Source organism: Aulonocara sp. 'chitande type north' Nkhata Bay, linkage group LG23, assembly GCF_057382095.1.
Source record: "Aulonocara sp. 'chitande type north' Nkhata Bay isolate Kocher_YH1m ecotype deep benthic linkage group LG23, A_spYH_male_GT1.1, whole genome shotgun sequence".
Classification (NCBI taxonomy): domain Eukaryota; kingdom Metazoa; phylum Chordata; class Actinopteri; order Cichliformes; family Cichlidae; genus Aulonocara; species Aulonocara sp. 'chitande type north' Nkhata Bay.
This window is the reverse complement of record NC_141365.1, coordinates 8,417,539-8,437,152: the sequence shown is the minus strand read 5'-3', so window position 1 is coordinate 8,437,152 and position 19,614 is coordinate 8,417,539. Positions and strand designations below refer to the sequence as shown.

The 19,614-nt window shown below is 41.6% G+C and overlaps 1 protein-coding gene across 3 annotated transcripts in view; it reads right to left on the bottom strand.

Annotated features, from left to right (window-relative positions):
* The window catches only part of ralgps2 (Ral GEF with PH domain and SH3 binding motif 2), a 78,224-nt gene that overhangs the window by 34,818 nt on the left and 23,792 nt on the right, over positions 1-19,614 (bottom strand). For all 3 annotated transcript variants that reach the window (XM_086282541.1, XM_086282542.1, XM_086282543.1), the window contains 4 exons: positions 19,250-19,380; positions 18,873-18,980; positions 18,114-18,164; positions 2,666-2,749 (listed from right to left, as the gene is read on the bottom strand). In XM_086282541.1, the coding sequence (XP_086138667.1) occupies positions 2,666-2,749; positions 18,114-18,164; positions 18,873-18,980; positions 19,250-19,380 (374 nt within the window). The remainder of the gene's footprint in view (positions 1-2,665; positions 2,750-18,113; positions 18,165-18,872; positions 18,981-19,249; positions 19,381-19,614) is intronic.

The following is a 19,614-nucleotide window of genomic DNA, read 5'->3' as shown; positions in this document are numbered from 1 at the left end:
AGCAGCAGAGCGCATGGCAAACTGCAGAAACGCTACATTAGTCAATTGGAAATTAGCTCTAGAGTAAAAGAAAGACCTTCAGAGAAAAATCCAGCTGATGCACAAGGGATACGCACGACAACTCCTGATACTTCAGCTAAGAAAGCAGGAGGAAACAGGGAATACGTGTCTTTAGAGTAGTTGGCTAGACCGAGAATGATGTCGGAAACCTGTCTCTTTAGGGAGAGCGCTGGCAAACCAGAGCTCTGATTACACATGCACGCAGACAGACAAGTCAGTGAATCAATCAGTGTTTAAGCTCCTGGGAGAAGAAGAGAATGGAAAGAGGAAAAGGGAGAAGAGTAAAAGAAGAAGAGGGGTAATGGGAGGGGAAGTTAGCTTCAACGCCACAGGGCTCTAAGGGCTTCAAAGCCAACAGCTGTCTGCACATTGTGTTCTGATAAGAGACGAAGACTGACCATCCCTACTGTTTCGTCGAACACAAAACTCTTTATCTCTTTCAGTTTCTGAATTACTTTCTGACTTTTCCACTTGCACATTAACTGGCTTTGCCTATGTGGTCAACGTTCCTTTTTGTGTGTCTCCATCTACAAATTCAGTGTGTGTGTGTGCGGCAGCTTCACTGTGCTTTTAAACAGTCAGGCTGTGCATAAATCCTAACCTATAGCTGTCTCTGCAGACTTTTTCCTGGAAACAGCACTGAGACTTGTTTCAGAGGTGAGGTGAGGAGCTCAGGAGTGAACAGATAAATTCATTCTCCCTCACCATGTCCTGTCTTATAAACACATATTACTATGAGGTAGCATTGACAGGAAACAGAGCCGTGTGCTTTTAATTTTCACCGTTTCACATTAAGCTTTATGGGAAAGGATGATGAAAATGGACAGAAGACACACAGCACAGATGGTGGACCCCGACTCCACTGGCGTCCACTTTAATATTCATCTGCTGCTTTGAGGAAATGACCTCCCATAAAGAAGCAGCTCCCACTTTCAAAATGAAAAACTGAAATCCTGTTACATTTAACTTTCGCCTCATCTATGCAGTAGAAAAGACTTTCCAGTAAATGACTAAATTTGATTCCAATCTGGGAGCAAAGCATGCTGTAGCTTCACATTTAGGTTCCTCAGCGGTCTAACTTGATATCTGAGGTCAATCTGGACGGAGCATGGCTCCAAAAATCACGATCCCTTTGGGGTTCGTTACAGAGCATGTGCCTGTGTCTGCTTTGGCCTCAAAAACTGTGCAATGATGAGATCACTCATGACAACAGCGCTCTAGATAGTTGCATTCACAAAGTGCTCAAGTGTGCCTGAGAGAGGGCTTCCCAGACAGGGCCGTGTCTGTAAGGGTATGCCTTGAAACAACGATGATGTTTTCGGGACTGTGTTTATGACCGTATCAATGCCTCCAGATGGAGCTACAAGGCCCCAAGATCTCAATAATCATAAATAAGAGGAAGCAGACAGATCCAAACATGAGCTGATATGTGGAGTGACCAACTAATGACCTGAGGAGAGAAAAATAAAGGATCGAGACCAAGATTTGGCTAACGATGGGAACCGCAGCTGATGATGGTATGATCCAGATGTGCTGCTAACGTATGTTCCATAGTAAAGATGAGTACGGGAGGGGAAAAAAAAAAAAAAAAAAAAAAAAAAATCACAACAATTCTAATTTGTTTAGGTTCATGACCATTACATCTTTATTAACCATCTGATTCCTTGTTTATTCAATAAAAAGGTCCCAATTTGTCTCTACAGAAAACTAAAGAACGATTAAAGTGCACTCATCATATTGTATCAAATGAGCTAGCCAATTCTTTTCTGCTTCACTGGCTCCGAAAGCAGTGTGCCAACAAAACAAAGACCGGAGGACAGAGAATATGGCTTTAACTCAATTACGGGGCTTTCTGGGACTCTCTGTCCTCCCAGTCCAGGTTCCATTATCCAAAAAGCTCATTTTCCTTGGCTGCCGGCAGCTGTGTGTGTTCAGCTAACATCTTGAATCCCTGTTTGGGGTGTGCTATACATGGAGAAGTTTCCACAGCAACGCATTCCAGTTAGATAATCTCATATTAGTACTGGAGGGCAGTAAAGAGGGTCCCAGAGGAATTTGGCAGAAACACTGGAAGTGGATTAAAGGGCACCGCTACCCCTTGAAGCATTACCAACAACTTCCTGTTTGATGATGTCACGGGGCACTGAGGGATCAAGCCAGACGCACTCCTACAAGCACACATGCAAAACCCCATGAATGCCAGAAAGAAGGAAAAACCAAGGACAAGAAAAAAATGAAGGGGGAAAAAAAAACAAAAGCTACTTTTCCTCAAAGCAGCATCACCTGGGGACCATTTATGATATATATAACTCTGTCAATAGCAGGGAGGTGACATAAGGGACTATAAAGAGCTGCCATGACAAACAGTTTAAAACAACCACCTCTGGGAAAGCAAAGTTGATGATTTGGTACATGGAAGAATGAAAGCAGGGGATGCGGTGGAAAGAAGAACTTTATTCCCTCCATTCCTGGATAGCCAAGACACATAAATCTATAAACTTAGAGCAGGACTGTTTCTCATCCTTTTTTCCTTCTTTCTCTGTTGAGGCTTTAGAATGATTTGAAATAAAAGGGCAATAAGTGTAAATGGTGATCCCCGTCTCACCTGGTTGAACCTGCAGGTAAAGGCCACAACATTTGGAGCAGAGCTGTGCTTCTCCTTCTTGTTCCAGCCACAACTTGACAGCTCCTGAAATCACAGAATCGGGGAAATAAAGATTATGTAGCGAGTCACAGATCTTTTTTTGCATACGCCAGCATTTTATTTGATGTATTTAACAGTCTAGTCAGGGTCACACTGTGGGGAGAGTACCAGAGGTAGGGAGCACAACGTAAGAGGAGAAAAACACAGATGAGAACGGGAAAACCGCTGAAGACAAGATCGAGGCAAAGGTTCGGACAGATTAATGAACTGCTGCCCAAAACAACATGTTCTTCATCAGTAAAGTCTGCGCTTTCCACTGATACACGTTTTCATCTAGACGAGGATCTTCAAAAATAATTAGTCTCCTGAACAATAAATTGATGGATACAAATTACCTGCTGGTAAGCTTATCCATGTTCTAAACTCACCGCTTTCGATAACAGACAACACCTCAAGGAAGGTATTAGCAACAAGCATTCAAGGATTCAGTGAAGAACGAGGACAGCATGTTGTAAACAATTGCCTTTGACAACAAATGAGTGTAAAATGAATAACGTCAACTTTTCTTTAAACTGATGCAAAATGTGTGCCTCTCAATCCAGATGAATATTATCAAAGACTTAAAAGGATTCTTCGTAAAGGGGTGCAAAGACAGTCAGGACCAGACAAAAAAAACAAAGTAGCAAAACAGAAAAAACTTAAGTGTTAGCTTCTAATCATTGTTTTTCTAGTTGTCGCGCTGACCTAGTAGGTGTGGCTGTTATTCCTCTTTTCCTCCTCCTGCCCTCTACCTGTTTGGTGCTGCTGCTTACCCATGGCCGCTGATTAGACCTTGGGTGCAATCAACAACTAAGCACGGCCTGGTGTGCGCCGCCCTGCCAGGTGAGCCACATTAGAGCAATCAAGGGTGGGCGTGCCGAGTAAACCTTTAAATGCATGCAGCAGTCATTTGACCCGGGTGCAACATACTGAGAGGACGGCAAACAAAGCACTTTTCCACTGTGAGGAAGACTTTGAACAAGACAGGCTATCGGTAAGCTCTTGAGTTCACATTTTGCTTTTGCAGATGTATCTGGGACTATGGAAGCTCAGTTGTGCAAATGTTTTACGCTTAGGGAAATAGTTGCTGCATTTAAGTTTAATTATATTGACAAAAATGAATGTTTAAGTTTGAATAAATTGTTTGTGCAGTTAGTGTTCCCACATATTTATGTTAATTAATATTAAAAATAGTTACCCCAAATCCTTGGGTGGATTGTAAAACTAGTGAATAAATGTTTGGTTTTGATTTAAAGAAAATAATTCTTTGTAAAGAAAATCCTTAGTTAAAGTCTATTAAAATGTTTGAACTCTAAAATGTATACTTTAAAATACAATTGTTTATAAAAAAAGTGTTAATGCAAAGAAGACACATTTTGTATATTTAAGAACCACAGTTAAATTAACACAGTTAACCACATGGTAAATGGCTTTACTGAAGTGTATTTTGTTATTTCATCTGTCTTCTGTGTAATGCATGTAATTTATCTGAATGGTTAATGGAATGTTCTTTATTTTTGTGTTGAAAGGTTTTTTTACCTGCTGCTACTTACCTATCTACCTGGTCAAAATAAAGTTGAGTGAAATTCAAAGTCTGGTCTTTTTCAAGTGTGGGCACCTCACAGTCAGAGAACACTTGACAGTAAAAAAACCGGCCTGGCCAGTAGAGAAACCGGCCTTGACCAGTGAAGACTCCACAAAAGCTCACCACAAAGACGGAGAAGACTCCACCTGGGGGCCTGGAGGAAATCGCACGCCGTTTGCCAGTCCAATCAACAACCGAGAAAACAGCATGGCTGAGTCAAAGTCACTCGAAGAGCTGAAAATAGAGCGAACCACTGCAAAGAGACTGTTTTCCAGACTCACCAACCATATAATAAGGACCCACATGGATATGTCTGTAGAGGAGCTGCAGGATTCCTTCAAGAGACTCACAGTAGAGGGCTCCAAAGTGATTGACGCGAACGAGGAGCTTGAGGCCGCCTACATCACGCAGTGTGAAGCAGAGGGCACACCGGAGCTGATGGGCCAACAGAGAGCAGACGTCGAAAAAACGGAGAAAGAATGTGAGCAGAAGTTGAAGGAGGTGAAGCACCTGATCAGAGAGACACTGTGGACATCATATGGTGAAAAAGAACTGACCCTTGCTCTGAAATCAGCAGAAATGGCGTGTGAGAACGTCACATCCACTCAGCCTGATACACCCCTGGAGGCATATGATTTTATGCTCCACCATCTAGAAGAACTGGTGAAGAAAGCTAAGCAGGCACACCAGACATGGAACCGCTGGGCTCCACCTGCTGAGAGGCGAGATTGTGATCGTCGACTGATGGAGCTCGAAACCTGCCTTCCAAAGCTGGTGTCAGGGAAGGCCGCCGTTATCAAAGCAGAGAGAATTAAAAGAGATGCCGACCAAGCAGTTGTCACAGTCCGCAACGCAGCCTCGGTCGCAGCCATAAAATTGAAAGCCACAGCTTTACCAAAGTTCACCGGCAGCCAGCGTGAGTTCTACAGATGGCGGAAGGAATGGGAGGCTCTGCAAAAGCAAGGTGAACCAACCGGGTCCGTGGAAGTAAAGAAATTCCAACTTCTCGATAGCCTCGATGATAAAGTGGCCAAAGCTACAGAAAAAGACTTTTGTTGCGGTCCTTACCAGAATGCACATCAAGGCGGCTCAGGACTCAGTACACGTAGAGTCGAGAAGACCACGAGGAGTAGCAACCCAACAGCTAATCGACGAAAGGCGATTCAGCAACCTGAGAAGGCTGATTGGGACCGTGGCGTGGGTCTGGAGGGTTGCCAAAAAGTTCATGAGATCAAAGACCAGAGACCAAGAAAAGTGGGAGGTAGTACCATCTTCGGGTGTCCTCACAGTCTGCGAGAGACAAGATGCTTTTCGAGACCTTTGCCTAGCAGCACAAGAGGGCGTCAACTTCCCAAGCACCACAACAGACAGACTAGTCGTTTACAGAGACCAAACAAGTGGACTTCTAGTTTGTGGTGGCAGAATCCAAACCTTCAAAAAAGACCGCAAAGCCGTCCCCCTTCTACCATTCCAAGCCTGGCTATCCACCCTCCTTGCCAGAGAAGCACACAGCGAGGGACATGGCGGAGTGGCAGAAACCTTACTGCGGATGAGAATGAAGGCTTGGGTTGTCAGAGGAAGAATTATTGCCCAAAAGGTCGTTGACCAGTGCATCATCTGCAAGAAGGCAAAGGCAAGAACCTGCAAGCAAGTAATGGGGGACTTACCTGAAGAGAGGTCAAATCCTGCTGCACCATTCGAATTTACATCTGTTGACCTGTTTGGACCCTATCATGTGAGGGATGATGTCAAGAGAAGAGTGACCATGAAAGTTTGGGGAGTTGTGTTTTGCTGTATGGCAAGCCGAGCCATTCATGTCGAACTAGCGAGCACACTATCAACAGAGAGCTTCCTGCTTGCCTACCAGAGGTTCACTTCTGTCCGAGGCCATCCCCGAAAAATCTGGTCAGATCCTGGTACAAACTTTGTCGGCGCCAAACCTGTCTTGGAAGAAATGTATGCTTACCTGAGACGACAAAACAAGGAGTCGCTTGAAGAATACTCTGCCAAAAATGAGACCATCTGGGCATGGAAGATTCTTCCCGCTGACTCACCTCACCGAAATGGGGCCGCCGAAGCTGCTGTCAGAGTTACCAAGAGAGCCCTCCATACTCTCGGCAATACAGAGGCTCTTACCTTTAGTGAGTTTCTGACAGCACTCCAGCTAGCCGCCAACCTTGCAAATGAGAGACCCATTGATGCCAGATTTCAGAGCCGAGAAGATCGCATTGACTACATCACGCCGAATAATCTGTTGCTTGGTCGAGCCACACAAAGTGGGGACTTCAAAACTGTTGACTTCACAAATTATCCTTTCAAAAGGCTGAAGGAAATACAAACCATAGTCAACAACTTCTGGAGGTCCTGGAGCCAACTCGCTGGACCAAACCTGTTCATCCGCAGTAAATGGCATACTGCAGAGAGAAACATTGCTGTTGGAGACATAGTTTGGCTCTGCGACCAAAATGCCCTTAGAGGGCAGTTCAGACTCGCAAAAGTCATTAGCGTGAATCCTGATTCCAAAGGGATCGTTCGAGATGTGCATGTGAGGGTCTCTCCAAGTTCCAGCATTGCGATCAAGAGTCCAAAACCCGCTACCACAAGTCCTGAGCTGGGCACCACCTTACATCGGGACATCCGGCGTCTTGTGGTCCTTTTACCGGTGGAAGATCAAGTAAGGGACCAGCCCACCTGAGTGCGATCTTTCCAGACAGTGCTGAGCAAAGATCGAGTGGGAGGTGTCGCGCTGACCTAGTAGGTGTGGCTGTTATTCCTCTTTTCCTCCTCCTGCCCTCTACCTGTTTGGTGCTGCTGCTTACCCATGGCCGCTGATTAGACCTTGGGTGCAATCAACAACTAAGCACGGCCTGGTGTGCGCCGCCCTGCCAGGTGAGCCACATTAGAGCAATCAAGGGTGGGCGTGCCGAGTAAACCTTTAAATGCATGCAGCAGTCATTTGACCCGGGTGCAACATACTGAGAGGACGGCAAACAAAGCACTTTTCCACTGTGAGGAAGACTTTGAACAAGACAGGCTATCGGTAAGCTCTTGAGTTCACATTTTGCTTTTGCAGATGTATCTGGGACTATGGAAGCTCAGTTGTGCAAATGTTTTACGCTTAGGGAAATAGTTGCTGCATTTAAGTTTAATTATATTGACAAAAATGAATGTTTAAGTTTGAATAAATTGTTTGTGCAGTTAGTGTTCCCACATATTTATGTTAATTAATATTAAAAATAGTTACCCCAAATCCTTGGGTGGATTGTAAAACTAGTGAATAAATGTTTGGTTTTGATTTAAAGAAAATAATTCTTTGTAAAGAAAATCCTTAGTTAAAGTCTATTAAAATGTTTGAACTCTAAAATGTATACTTTAAAATACAATTGTTTATAAAAAAAGTGTTAATGCAAAGAAGACACATTTTGTATATTTAAGAACCACAGTTAAATTAACACAGTTAACCACATGGTAAATGGCTTTACTGAAGTGTATTTTGTTATTTCATCTGTCTTCTGTGTAATGCATGTAATTTATCTGAATGGTTAATGGAATGTTCTTTATTTTTGTGTTGAAAGGTTTTTTTACCTGCTGCTACTTACCTATCTACCTGGTCAAAATAAAGTTGAGTGAAATTCAAAGTCTGGTCTTTTTCAAGTGTGGGCACCTCACAGTCAGAGAACACTTGACACTAGTCATTTTTCCTCTTTTTGTGTCATTAAAAATAAATCTGATGCTCACTTCAACCAACTGATGGCAGTTGTGCCGTGGCAAAACCAAAGCACAGAACAATGGTAACAATTTAAATTAAGACATTTTGGTGCAAAGGTGCAATTGTTGCACACTGAGGATTTAAATAAGCACAAGCAATGTATTTTGCTGAGCTTAAAAACATAAAGACACTAAAATGTAAAAGTACTGACACACATGTAAGAGGATGTAATTAGCACTGGAATGGCTTTTGTCATCGTGGATCATTTTAATGTGGGCAACTGAAATGCCTGCTCACTGATTTTCTGTCAAAACATTCTCAATTAATCACTTCAGCACAAAGAGGAGCAGCAGCTTCAGCTGCTTTGGAAAATAATTAGGGTACATGTTATCGAAAGGAAAAAAAAGTGATTTTTGGAAGGTAAACAAAGAAAATCCCCTCCTAAAAGACCAATTTCTTTCTGAATACCAGGCCAGAGTGAGTGTGGCTTTCTGCTGATGTCCTCAGCGATTAGGTAAAGCTGGAGACCACACACTGCACTGCAACAGGAACCCGGGACCTCGTATGGCCCCTGCAGGCTGTCCACAATCCAGGGACACTGACATAACAGTAGGAAAAATGTTGTGCAAGCTCTCCTGCTAATCCCTGCCAGCATGGCTGAGTTAGGCTACAATATAAGCAGCTGAAAGAGACTGCTGCTCCCCCACACAATACCCCCTGTGAGGCAGTCAGACTGTCTGGAAGTAGCAATCTCCACCCAACTGCTCGCAGCTCCCTGAACTGGACCGTATCACCGTGTCTACTTCTAAAGAGAAGCTGTGCTCGTTCAACGGTGAGTCTCCAAGCTGAATCCGCCGGTGGGAGCAAAGATACAACATATCAAATACAGATGTTAAAAGCAGACACTCGTGCGTGGGCGAGGTGATGCTTGGGATCCATTTTGCCTGAGTCAGGATGAGGATACAAGTAAAGGAAAAAGGAGTGCAATGGAGCAAAGATGCAGGCACAGCAGTGAGGCTGTAAAATAAAACACTGCAGAAACCCTAACACAGCATCTTCCCACAAGGTTTTATTAGACCACGCGGGGACTCCGGTGTGTTTAACTGTGCCGTCCCCGTCACAGGATACAGCTAAAATAGTGCCCTAATTGTTTATTTTACATCAGTCCTTTTCAAATAATTGCTTCCTTGTGTCCTGACATAATGCCAATCATTTTTCTCTCCTTCACTTCCACATAACTTTGGTGATGACTCCTAAAACAAACACACAGTTAGGAAGTGGTAGCGCTAGTGTGCTCAAACCACCACTTGCCCACCCAGGTAGGCTGAACACCTGAAAAGGGGGCATACAGACAGACGTTGGTGTTTTGTCGTCACTCGGGAAGGCGACAAAATTTAAACAACTTGTACAAAACCTTCATCACTAAACCACCTGGGCCAGTCTTCTAATTTAACCACCCATCCGTGTTTGAAATCATTTAAGTCCAGTTTCCTCATGTGAGACCATTAGGCCATTAGGATTTTATTCCCTTTATTTTTCCTAGGTCCTTTATAGCCTCATTTCACACTAAGGCACCACAAACTCTGACAACAGTTGAGTGTTTGGAGAAGGGCTTTCACAAAGCAGCTCTGGTAAGGAGAGGGTTTAAAATTCTGCAGTAAAAGAGTGCAGTAAAAGAAAGAAAGAAAAAAAAACGTCTGCTACGCCAAACCACAGACAGCCTGTCGTTTCCACACGCTGGTCTGGCTGAGCAGCATTTTCATTAAAGAGCAGTCCCGTGGGGCTGATAGGAGCCAGATACATTTACATTGTTGGGTCTGTACACTTAAACTAAGAGCTGTTAAAGAAATCTGAAGTCACCTCTGGCTGAACGATTGATTATACGACCTACAAGTGACAAACAATAGCCGAGGTGGTTTAAAGGGTATCATCAACCAAAGACATTAAAATAAATGAGACACCATCATCAGCCACAACAATCTTAAAACTTCTTAAAAAACGGACCATATACATCTTCATAATCACCAAAGTTTGACTTGGTTTGTTTAGCAAAAGCTAAATAAAACGATAAGCTGCTGCTTGGCCACCATTCGCGATGAGCTCGCGTGAGCTATCACAGCACTTCCTTTTTTAAAATTCTTTTATCTACTGGAAACCTGTGTCGAGATGCAAGGAAACAGTTAAAGCCCACAGGCCAAGAAAGGAAGAGCTGATGAAGATGAGAAACAGAACGGAAAGAGAAGTAACATGAGAAAGGGGAGGCAGTGAAACTGAAATGAAGCTTGATAAAAGCAGAGAGGAGACTGTAGAGATAAGAGTTTAAGTGACAGGAGGGCCGATACTGGACTCTGGTTGTCTGTGCGCCGATCGAGAGTTTAGAATCTATTGATTTGCTATTTTGTTTCTGTTGTCTTAAGACAAAAAAATAAAAAAATACATTCATCTCAGACAGTCATGAACTATAGACTTGGCAGGAACTCAAGCCAGCAGCAGCAGCCCCCATTACCTGGCTATGCACACACCGTGGAAAGAATTACTTTTCTAAAAGTACATTTATTTATGTAATTCAGTACACGCATTTTATGCTTTATTATACTCAAACCAGAAGAAGCCGTGTTGCTATAAAGAAGACATCAAACTGTATTTGTCAAAGATGATATATGCTTACACAAAAATCAAATATAATTAAGACCATATTGCAGTAAAACTGGACTAAATCATCTCTGACCATGGAAAATTTGTCCATGTGGTTCTTCTGTCTCTACTACCAAAGCATTATTTTCTCCAGCTTTCATTGTGATCAACATGTCCAGATCATCATGCTGACAGGCTGCAGTGTAAAAAAGATTTCCCCCGGCGTTTGTTGTGCAGCAATAAAAGTTTAATCTCTACATTACATTACTGTGCAGATCTACAGGGACCTACAGAAACTTTTACGTGATGCTTCTCTTATAGCAGATGACACACAAATATATATCACAATGTCACCAGGAGACCGAGGCCCTGTACAGGCTCTTGGTAAATGCATTGAGGAAATCAATGACTGGTTGTGCCACAATTTTCTCCAGCTAAACAAAAACAAAACTGAGGTAATAGTCTTTGGCGCCAAAGAAAAACGATTACAGGTCACCAGAGAACTTCAATCTATACATCTAAAAACCACAAACCAGGCGAGAAATTTGGGTGTAGTGATGGATGCAGACCTAAACTTAGAAAAACACATTAAGACAATAACAAAGTCAGCTTACTATCACCTCAAGAATATTTCAAGGATAAAAGATCTGATGTCTCAACAGGACCTGGAAAAACTAGTCCATGCATTCATCTTTAGTAGGCTTGATTACTGTAACAGCATCTTTACAGGTCTACCTAAAAAATCAGTCAGACAACTACAGCTCATTCAGAACTCTGCTGCTCGAGTCCTCACTAAGACCAAAAAAGTGGACCACATCAGTCCAGCTCTGAGGTCCTTACACTGGCTGCCTGTCCGTCAGAGGATAGACTTTAAAGTTCTGATGCTGGTCTATAAAGCTCTGAATGGTTTAGGACCAAAATACATCAGTGACCTCCTGACCCAGTATGAACCTTCCAGATCCCTTAGGTCATCTGGATCCGGTCTTTTATCAGTTCCCAGAGTTAGAACCAGACACGGAGAAGCTGCATTCAGCTTTTATGCTCCTTATATCTGGAACAAACTCCCAGAAAGCCTCAGATCAGCTGAAACACTCAGTTTATTTAAATCCAGGTTGAAGACTCACCTGTTCTCAGCTGCATTTGAATAAAACACCAAATCCACACTTTTAAGCTTAAATTTCAAAACTTACATTAACTACTGATTTTATCTACTGTTCTGATTTTATCTGTTTTGATTTTATATACTGTTTTGTTTGTTTGTTTGTTTGTTAATTAGTTAGTTTATTTGCTTGTTTTATTCAATTTTAAATCATGCTTTTTATTTGTTTTTGTTTCTAATGTCTCTGTAAAGCACTTTGAATCACCTTGCTGTTGAATTGTGCTATACAAATAAACTTGCCTTGCCTTGCCTTATAGTTGTAATTGTATGGACAGCAAAAGGGGGGGAAACGTTTTAGAAAATGTTACTTTATCTGGCATCCAGGGCTGGAAGAGACTAAGCCAAGATAGGCCTGAGAAAGACAAACATAACTTGCATCCAACTACAAGTCAGCCTGTTCTGAGGATTTCTGCTCTGGGTTCTCAGACGTGAGGATCTGACATACTTTTCAGCGGTACGTAAAATGCAATCTGATAGTTCCCTGAGAATTGGAGCAAAACCTGCCAGCCAAAGCCACAAAATTACGTACTTGGCTGTTGTCATGACTGTGTGTTAAAAACAAAAAGGCAACCCTCTGCCTCTCAATCCGCTCTGCATCACTCAACTACTTTTCCCCCGCAGCTTTTATTTCATAATATCCAGCTGGAGATCTGATTATGAAATTAGAAATACCCTGCTGGGACTGAAAAACTGAGAAAACGAAGGGTGAAAAAGTCAGCCACTGTCACTTTATTTCACCTAAATTCATCTATAATTTACCTTTTTTTTTTAAATTTTACTTTTCCCCCTTTTGTCAGCTGATCAACCATACTATAGCAAGCAGCTATACATTCCAGTTCAAACAATAAACACCAGCCAATGCTAAAATCCATTAGTAATCAATACTTTGTAAGTTCAAATGAGAGAAAAAGATTTGCAACAAGACCCCCACATCCATTCCTCCCGCTCTCTCTGTGATCCATCTTGTCACTTTAATGGCAAACCAACAGCCAAGGAACATAACAGAAATTCATTTGGGGGTTGTAGCTCAGTCTGGTCTGCAGTATAGATTATTTTACCATTGAAAAAAAATAAATATCTTCTGGTGTTTCCATTATTTATACCTGTGCTCCAAACTGAGCACAAAGACACTGACAATGCTCTCAAGCTCTGTTAATTTCTCTGTGTACTGCATTGATGAGGGTCCATTACGTAGTGGAAGTAAATTACAACAACCCTCAGGTCTGGCAGAGGTTTATGAGCTGTCACTTACGCATCATAAGAAGCAGATGTGTTTACATTCTGTGTTTGCTGTGAAGGACAGACATGTTATACTCTGATCTCTTAAACCTGACGCTCACGCTGCTTTTCCAATCAAAAGATAAATAGAATAAACTATGTTTCCTGTTCAAAGTGGCTGGCCAGACATTATAGCATCTCTCCACACCATTTTTGCTGTATATATCCACGGGTCCCGTGTAATCTTTTATAGCTATTGTGACAGACTTATCTTTTCTTCTTCATCCAGATAACTTGGCTAGACCTCTCATGCTCTCTCTTTACGTCATGACCAAGATACACAAATTACTGAGAAGCTCTGTTCTACTATAATATTGTCTGGGGCAAATATTGCTAGGTCATGCCAGAATATCTGCTTGTGTGTCATGTATGCATGCAAGTTTCTCTCTGTGGCCTACTGTCTCACACCAGCTCTCACATTATTATGTTAAGACAGTTATGATGTGTTTATGGAGAGAGGAAAGCAAAAAAGCTAGAACACAAACACCAAAAGGTCAAGTCACAGCTACTTTATGGTCATTTCAGCCAATTTAATGTAGTTAGGGAAGTTATTAGTTAATTAAGTGCAGGACTGGAAGAACAGAGCAGCTCAACCATGAAACTGCTATTGGACAAGCTTGGATTATCTAATGTAAAAACTGCCATAAAGACATCTATAGGAAATTAAATTTTAAAAAAAAATTAAATCAAAGCATTTTGCTTTAAATGCACCATTTAAAGTAATTTCCTTCTGCACATCGATACGACTTCAGATGCTTCCGCTAGGTTTAGTTCTCTCCCTGGAACACAATCACCACCAAGTGCACATTTCCATTGAACTTGCCCAAGGAGAAAACATCGAGTTAAAGGGAAGGCTGGGTCAACCTGACCCACTGAGAATCACTTGTGATGACAGATGATGAGATAAGAGAGCTGGGTCTGTGGTTACGAACCAGAATGTAAACAGCCGTTTTCTACATCCTGAGACATTTCAGGTAGAACCTTTACTCCCAAGTACTGGAATTGTGGCATAGGTCATTAAGCCGTCATGCACTGGCACAGAGTATTGAGTCATGTCTCGCCAAATTTGGCTCTTTGCAACTCTGTCCTGTTCCATAAAAAGGAAATTTAAGTTTAAAGGGCAGATGAGATCCAGCAATTAGTGCAGACGGGCACGTACAACATGCTAGTGCCCTGCTAGAGGTCATTTTATAGAGCTCATCCTGTTCCCCATTGAACAAAGGGGCAGAAACCGTCCCACTGATGGGTTTTGACCAGTGTTGGTCAAGTTACTTGAAAAAAGTAATCAGTAACTAATTACTGATTACTCCCCCAAAAAAGTAATCCCGTTACTTTACTGATTACTTATTTTCAAAAGTAATTAATTACTTAGTTACTTAGTTACTTTTTAAAAACACGATTTACAACCTGAAGAGGTGATAAAGTGATAGATCTTTCAGCCCAATTCTACTTTTTCTACATAATCCATCATACAAAATGTAATCAAATGGAAAAGTCTCTTTTTTTAACTTGTTTTATCAGTTTTAATCTTTTAACTTTATGCATCAAGCAAAACATTTAATTATATGCAACATTCTCTGACTTGAATAAATTAGTTTAACATTTAAACCTATTTTCTGCACATTCCAGCACATAAAATAAAATATTTTTTGTGTTTTCACTCACTCTTTCAAACAGATGCAAGTAAAACACAGCAGAAAATAAATAAAGTCAAAGACTCAGCGGTCCTTTTGCTCTATTTTCACCTGTAAAGCAGGAGCAGGGTAGGCGGAGGGTTACCCTGGTGCAGGTGTGCTGCGGTCAGTTGAAGAATCCGCGCGAGTGTCTCTGTGAGTTTCCCATCACGTCGTAGCTACTCGGTGCTTGCTCGGAAGTTTAGGGGTTTTTTTCGCTGTAAAAAGAAGTTTTCTTCCCACGCACGATGGACGCTAATGTTTTTGTCACTTTTTATGGAATCAAACTCAAAGTAAGGTCAGTACTTCCACGCTTTAAACGCTGCACGCTCATACTCTCTCCCGCACTCGATATATTATCCATTGTTGATCTGCACACAGCTGCTGTCACCAACGTCGCACTTGCTTACGTCACTGTCATGAGACATTCTCGCAAAAAAAAAATCACGGTTTTAGTAACGCAGTAACGCAGCGTTCCTACGGGAAAGTAACGGTAATCTAATTACCGATTTTGCAATAGTAATCCCTTACTTTACTCGTTACTTGAAAAAAGTAATCAGATTACAGTAACGCGTTACAAGTAACGCGTTACTGCCCATCTCTGGTTTTGACCTTCTACAGCCCTGTCCAGCTCTCCTGGAGACACGGCAAACCTTCTGGCGATAAACTGAATATTGATGTGCCGTCCTGGGGAGCTGGAGTACCTGAGCGCCTCGCGACACTGACTTTAGCCAAATGCAAAACTAGTCAACACTCAGAACAGATGAGAAAGGAAAAAATGATAGTGGCCGCCACCCGTAAAGGCATTCCTTTTTTGGGTGTTGTGTCTAGTGGACCTGCTGTTAATTTCATTAACACTAAAAAAACAGTTGAAACAGATTAACAACCCCCTCTGCTACTTAACTGACCAGATCGATATCCCAGATGTTTAATCGAGTTCATGCTATACATCGATTAAAAACTTTTCCTTTAATTTTTTTGAGGAGCGTAGGTTTGGGGGAAGAAAAAAAAAAAAAAAAAAAAAAAAAAAAAGGCAAGATTACACAACTTAAGAAAAAAAAAAAAAAGTAATTTAACAGTTTCCTATTTGGCCAGTGAACAGAGCGAACTGGCAGGAGTGCCTGAACACACACGCTTGGTTTTTTTCCTCCATCATGTGTCTGTGAGGAGGGAAAGAAGGTTGACACCACTGGAAACTCTCAGTTCTGTTCAAGCATGGACATGTACTTTTTTTTTTCAGCAAGTTTCCTGAAACAAAAGCACAGTGAGAGCATAAAAAGCCTTACCAGTCCACTCTACCACCTGCCAAGATCCTGCTGGGTCACTCTACATATGGTACACTACGGCATTCATCACCCTCTCAGCACGCCTCTTCAATCAGGGCAGTGGCTCCTTTCCAAATGCCTCTAGTTCACTTTCCCTTCGTTCCCACTTCACGTCAGTCTGCAAGGTACTTCACAACAAACCAAACACGACAGACAAAGCCTGCTTCTACTAAGGAACTTCCGTCTGTTCTTTTCCCTTTTTCCACTGCTCAAACACAAACTATTTGCAAGACGCAAAAGGGCATGTTGTACTATATGAAGCCTAATTCATTAAAACGTGGCTTGATATCAGGCCAGAAAGGTTATGAGCTGTTAGAAATGCAAATGTTGCACATATGCCACAGCAGGAGTCAGACTAAGCCACGCTACAATGTGCTTGTGGTCTGTATGCAGTTTTTATAAGATCACTGCGGTCAACCTTAAACATAGGTTATCCATGTCTGTCAGGAAAGGGCCTGACAGCCAACAGGGGCAAATCATGAGGTCTAACGTTCACAACAGAAAAGGTGTGCAAGAATACGCGAGATACAGATGGCCTTTTTTCGCATAACTGACATATGACAAAGCGTGGGGGCTGTGATCACAGTGGCTTACTATTGCAAAACATGACAGTTAGACATAAACCACATGTACCCTATGTATGAAAGGGAAAAGGAAAAACATGGCAAGGGGGAATTCCTAATGTATAATGTGGTTTAAAAGTCTGGGGGCACCAATGGAGAAACTTCGTATGTACAAAGAAGTTACCTTGGCCACCACCGTAATTTCCTACGTTCATTTTTAATTTATTAATCGGTTTATCATGACAAATAACAAGCTTTAAAATGTTTCTAAAAATGCACACCGAGTTCAGATTTGCTCTGTCCCCTTCTCCTTGATGACAGTTTGCACTTGAACTTAGATGGATTCAAGTTTGCACAAAACCTAATAACCCATGTTATCCCAGCATGATCTGACCATGACCCAAAGCACTTGGCAGTCTGAGTTTAAGTGCTCCATAAAATTTCAACAAGTTTGTGGTCAGGCATCTGTGGAGGAAAGCCCATGACAATCAGCACTCCCTGGATCTATTTTTGTAAAGAGGGACTGATATTGCAACGGGCCAGTGACCCCAAACAACATGAAAATGCAAACCAGAGGCAGGAGCATGACTGATGACAGGAATACCGCTGCTCTTTGGAATACACTGACTGCACACTGGCCAAGTGTCCGACTCCAAATTAGGCAAAAAATATCGACAAATTAGAATATTATGACTAGCCTTTTTATCACAGGTCTTTTTCTTTATCTCAGTCATCTCTTTACACACACCCTTCAGTTCATGGCACAAATCTCTTGGATTTGTTAGTAGACTACTTTTTTCCAGTCATCCACTAGAAATACTGGTTACTACTACAGGGTTTTAACTCACTGAGCTCTATCTGTGATGAAGTAATATTTCTATCTCTCAGTGAATAAAATTAGCACATTCGTGTTGTATTTGTGTACTCATTTTGGTTGGCTTTGAATACAACTGATCCAGCTGCTACACCCCTCTTAGAAACCTGTCTACTGTCTTCACGTTTCACTTAAATGGCCACTGCTAGTTTTGATGCACCTTTTTTCAAATTGCTATTCTAAACTAAGTGAATGTCAGAAACTAAATATGGCAATGCTTAAGTCTAAGATGAAGTTATTTATTATAATCAACAAAGGGCACAAGTTCATTTGTTGAACAAGGTACTCAAGTGTCTTCTGAAGTTATAAAAGCCAAGTAAACCTGACGCTTAACCCAAGTTAGCTAACATGCACAATGCCACAAATTTGCTTAAATTAAATTGCTGACAGAGAGTGCAGTCTTACATTTTCAACAATATATATGTGAAAACGTTTTTAAAGATTTCAAATGCCCCAAAGGACTGAAAGTTGCTCATCAGTAAAGCAAAAAGCTCCCTTGAGTCCTCCCACTCAGTTTAAATAATTGTCATTCCGTTAACATCGTTTTTCCTCTCCACATTAACTGCTCACCTCTGGCTGGATGGCTTTGAACACAGGAGCATCCATGAGTGTAATCTGGCCCTGAAGGAGAGCAAAAAGGCACCTGTTAGATATACTTTGGTCAAATTGAAATATTTACACAAACTAACGTTTGTCACAATTCCTCTAAGTTCCATGTTGTCATAAAGAAGGTTTATGTAATAACAATTCAACAACTGAAATGCTGATTTTCCTTGTTTTGTTTTTTTAAATTGGGCTTGTGATAATGCACAACCCATTACTCCTAAGACTCCTTTACTTACCTGACACCACCTTGAAAGACATTAATATAACAGGGATTGATTAAATAAGACCAAGAGTGACCTCTTGTGGTGGAATGGGACACAACAAGACAAGCACACGTATTTAAAAAAGCTTGCAGACGTTCAAAAGATTATGTTCTTTTCATGTGAATATCCTGTAAGGTAAAGCTAGTTCGACAAAAATGTGACATTGATTTGAGTTTCTTTTTTTACTAGTATTATTATTTTTCCAAAGATGACACTGAAAAGTCACTGAAAATGGGGCAGAGGCAGCTGTGGGAACTGTCAGCAGCTGCTTGCCACTGCCAGACATCATCAATTATTACTGATGCAAACTCTGACCCCATTTCCCCCTCCATCACCCCATCTCCTCCCGTCTTAAGTCAGCACATCGGATTTTTGCTTATATGCACATTTATAACCCCTCATTTATGCAGGTTAATCAGAAAAGAAGAGACTGTAACAGAAACGCAGAAAATTCACTTACTGCATATTCCTCAGGAGTGACCTTCAGCACATCGAACACAACTGCGTCAAAACTCTTCTTCAGCTCTGAAGATGCCTTATCACTGAGAGATTCCGAGCTGCTGCTCTTCTGGAAGTCACACAGAGAGAAACACACACACAAACTGATGGCTGGGCTTCTGAGAATTGGATTACCAAATGAAAAAGAGTGGTGATGTTGGTAAGGTTTTGAGATTTGTAAAATGAACACCAAGAAAAACTAAACATAATATATTAAAATGTTATTATTTAATATGTCAGCTGACTAATACTAATATATAATAATTATACACGAAAACCTTTCATAGTTAAGCTATACACAGGCTGCATTTTAAAACACTGACGTGGATGAGGCCTTACCTCAGAGACTGTGGCAGCACTGGTGGAGATACTGGATTGGCCATTAGGGAGGTCCATCATTCCCACACCATCTAGCTCTAATGCAGGAGACCATTCATCATCCTCAGCTACAGCAAAGCCCGCCCGGCCCTCTGACAGAAAACATATACAAAATATATGACAGTGAGCAAATTGCGCACGATATCCTGATCATTAATAGCAGCATTCAAACTGCTCATCTTGCGAACAGAGCGCCATCTACTGGTTGAAATGGGTTGATTTAGACATACTGTCGCAACTACAAGGAAAAATGTACCCTCTCGAAATTAGTTATGATGTAAAGAAATGCTGGTTAAACGGTTGTGAGGTTCAGCTATTGGTCCAGA